The sequence below is a fragment of the Rhincodon typus genome, chromosome 23, assembly GCF_021869965.1.
Source record: "Rhincodon typus isolate 14 chromosome 23, sRhiTyp1.1, whole genome shotgun sequence".
Lineage (NCBI taxonomy): Eukaryota > Metazoa > Chordata > Chondrichthyes > Orectolobiformes > Rhincodontidae > Rhincodon > Rhincodon typus.
In genome coordinates this window covers 10,260,853-10,264,353 of record NC_063354.1, presented here as the reverse complement: position 1 = coordinate 10,264,353, position 3,501 = coordinate 10,260,853, and the positions used below count along the sequence as shown (strand labels likewise).

The window sequence follows — 3,501 nt, the reverse complement described above, 5'->3', positions numbered from 1 at the left end:
AATCAGCATCCACAGTTCTTTCAGTTTTTATATGGTTTAAATCAGCAGCCAATGATGGAATGAAGGGAGCAATAGTCAAGAAGCTTGGAGTTAAGAAATGTAAAACACAAGCAGGGACATAAATCAGCACAAACTAATTTGCTGTGGCTATTTCTGGCCTTATTATTAAGAGAAAGAATCCAGCCCTATCCTTGCTACTGGAAGGACTGCCTGTGAAAAGGAAAGATTCGGGTAGAAACAGGAAAAAGTGTCAATTCCGAGCTTTGCTGTTATCATGTTTACGTTATTAAGAAAAGACAGATATCATGCCCGATTTGACAGCAGCTACTGTCTACATTACACTTGTATAGAGAAGCAAAGACAAATGACACATAGGAAACTGTTTTAGTTAACTCACAACATGACAAGTAACAAAATGTATAACTTGACAAGGTGACTGTAAGAGGTATATCCCTGTGGCAACACTGTGTGGAAAACTGGTTATAACAGAAAACATTTCCTGTTCTGAAAGCCAATAAAACCACCTCTCAGAGGCCCAAGTGGTCCCAAAACCATTTTGTCCAAAAAAAATGGAAGTTTCGTTGGATATCATTATTCTTTTGGATTGTTACTGGAAACTTGCATAACAATTGTTAGGTTAGTTTCAGTTCAAAGAGTTCAGTTTCCACTTAGTACAACATGACAAAGTGTAATTCAATTACTGAATTAATTAAAATATAGGTTGCATTTTAACAAACTAAAAAATTCAACTCGGGTTGCACCCTGTAAAAAGTCAATAATATTTTCCTAGGGGTGGGGGAAAATGAGACGACTGGAAGGACTCAAGTTTAAGGGTTGGCATACAACACAGGAATACGCTACATCATACACTTCCTCATTTTTATATATTCCGAATATGTTGCCCAAAACAATAGCTGTAATGTCAGAGCCACCTTACAGCAATTGCTCAAACAACTATTCAATTATTCATCCAGTGATCATGAATAGAGGAAGGATCTAGTTGAATTAAAAGATTCCTTTCATAAATATTGTGATACAACCAGTATCAGGATGAGGTTCCCCAATTTATGGGGAGGCGATGGTTTGGTGGTATTATCACTTGACAGTTAATTCAGAGACCTAAGTAATGTTCTGGGAGATCCAGGTTTGAAACCCGCCATGGCAGGTGGTGGAATTTGAATTCAATAAAAATCTGAAATTGAGAGAGTTTAATGACCACAAATCCATTGATGATTGTTGGAAAAACCCATCTTGTTCACTAACGTCCTTTAGGGAATGAAATGTGCAATCCTTGTTCTGAGGAAAGGTCACCGGACCTGAAAACATTAACTCTTGATTTTTTTCTTCACAGATGCTGCCAGACCTGCTGAGTGTTTCCAGCAACTTGTTTTTGTTCCTGATTTACAGCATCCGCAGTTCTTTTGGTTTTTAATCTGCCGTTCTCTTTATAGAATGGCTCCAAAGAGAAAAAAAAGAGACAAATTACATTCTACGAACCTAACATAAACCAGAGTCCATAAATACAGAGCTGGAAAAGCACAGCAGGTCAGACAGCATACAAGCAGCAGGAAAGTCAATGTTTCGGCCAAAATGTTTAGTTTCCTGCTCCTCGGATGCTGTCTGACCTGCTGTGCTTTTCCAGCTGTATTTATGGACTCTATCTTCTTCCAGCATCTGCAAGTCTTTACTGTCTCTATAAACCAGTGTCCGAAGAAAATCCTACAGAACGATGGACAAATACCAAGCAGTGAATGTCAATGTTAAGATTTGATTTTTGTTATCACCTGTACCAAGGTACAGTGAAGTGTTTTGCATGCTCTACAGACAGACCATACCATACGATACAATACAAAATGCATCAGGTAGCAGAACAGAGTGCAAAATTCAGTGTTAAAGCTGAAGAGAAGGTGTGGAAACAGGGATAGGTCTGTTCAAAAGTCTGTTAACAGCAGGAAAGAAAGAGTGAAAGGATGAGTTAATTAGGGACTGAGAGAGATCTTAAAATTATATTAAACTTGAACCAGATATTCCTTTAAAGATAATTTAATTAAGTCTTAAAACGTCAGGGACAGGGGCAACTTTCTTACTGGAATTTACAAAGCAGCCTTCTAAACGTAAAGAATGGCGTCTTCAACCTTAACACCTTGTAAAGGGAAGCCATGTCATTCCCCCTGTTAAAACAGGTACAAAACACCTCCCGTCCATACTTGTAAAGGAATATCAAGAGTGAGTCACAAATTCTCTTTTCTTTTTTGAGAAAGAAGAGACAGCAAGTAAAACATTAGTCGTTAGCCAATAAATTAATCAACAAGTCTTTAGAATGAAAACTTCCATGGAAAAAGGAAACGTTGTAACTAAGGTCTGTGTCAGCAGGAAGGAGTGAAGTGAAAGGAGACAGAGCTGGGGGGTGGAATGTCACTCCCAGGGGGCAGCAGCCATGTTTCCGAGACAAAAAAAGCGTAGCAGTAAGGAAAAAGTGACCGGGGGAATTCTCCGCAGAACCGTGCTTTTGTATTTCCTTTCCTTTTCGCCATGTCAAGGAAACCTGTGTCTCTGCAGCGATGTCAATCCCTTTCCCAGTGACACAGCAGGATAATTAATACTTTAGGAACTGAAATGCCAACTCCTGGGACTTGTAACTCCCCCAGTAGCAGCCGATGCGGAAGTGATTAGAGATCCTTGGGGGGGGTGGTTGGAGAAACAAGCAGGTACATTGCAAAATACAGCAAACAATTTCCCAATGCAAACCTAACAGACCTACCACCCCGTTTTCCCTACAGGATCGCGAATGGCGAGGGTTGGAAAGCTTAAAATTTCAGATCCATCTCACTTCTTGACTTTGTAGTTCGCGAAGTTAACAAATAGTCGGGGGAAGATGGTAAACTTTTAAACCCCATTTTGAGACGGTACTCCCCACCCAGCTTGCAAGCACCGACAACACACACATGTCCAACTCACCCAGCTCACTATCCGGGCGATAGTCTGAGGCTGCTTCAGAAAGTTCTCTAAGTCAAACGCTCCACCAGCCTTAGCTGCACCGTAGACATTTCCTTTCATCTCGAGACGGGGAGGGGGGGGACACAAAAAGTTGTTTTTCTTTCGCCGCCCCGGTTATGTTGGTTTGTTTTAAGGGAAGAAGATGGTACCTAGTTGTGAATGGGGGCGGAGGTGCGTGTATAAGCAGTTCCCGGATCACACTACAAACTTCCCAGGACACGTCAGTGCGAGAAAAAAAGGGGTTGGAGCATCATGTGATAGCACCTGAAGACAAGCAATAACCGGAAGGCTGAGCTGTGACCAGCAGCAGTAGCAGAGAATCTAGTCAATATGCACTAACGCTGGTCCTCATTTTCATTACTAATTTCCTTGTATCTAGTGTTTACAATGATAGCTGAAAGCGGTAGAGTCGCTGGGTTTTTTTTCCCTGTATCTTTACACATCACTTGCTAATCCTAATTCTCGTTGATTTTCTCATGTTTTGCTCCAAATTCTCAAAAATTT

The 3,501-nt window shown here is 40.8% G+C and overlaps 1 protein-coding gene across 1 annotated transcript in view; it reads right to left on the bottom strand.

Moving 5' to 3' along the window:
- The window catches only part of syngr2b (synaptogyrin 2b), a 27,515-nt gene extending 24,230 nt beyond the window's left edge, over window positions 1–3,285 (bottom strand). Inside the window, exon 1 of the mRNA XM_020509808.2 lies at window positions 2,959–3,285. Coding sequence (XP_020365397.1) covers window positions 2,959–3,057 — 99 coding nt within the window. The 5' untranslated portion in view covers window positions 3,058–3,285. The remainder of the gene's footprint in view (window positions 1–2,958) is intronic.
- Window positions 3,286–3,501: the final 216 nt, after the last annotated feature.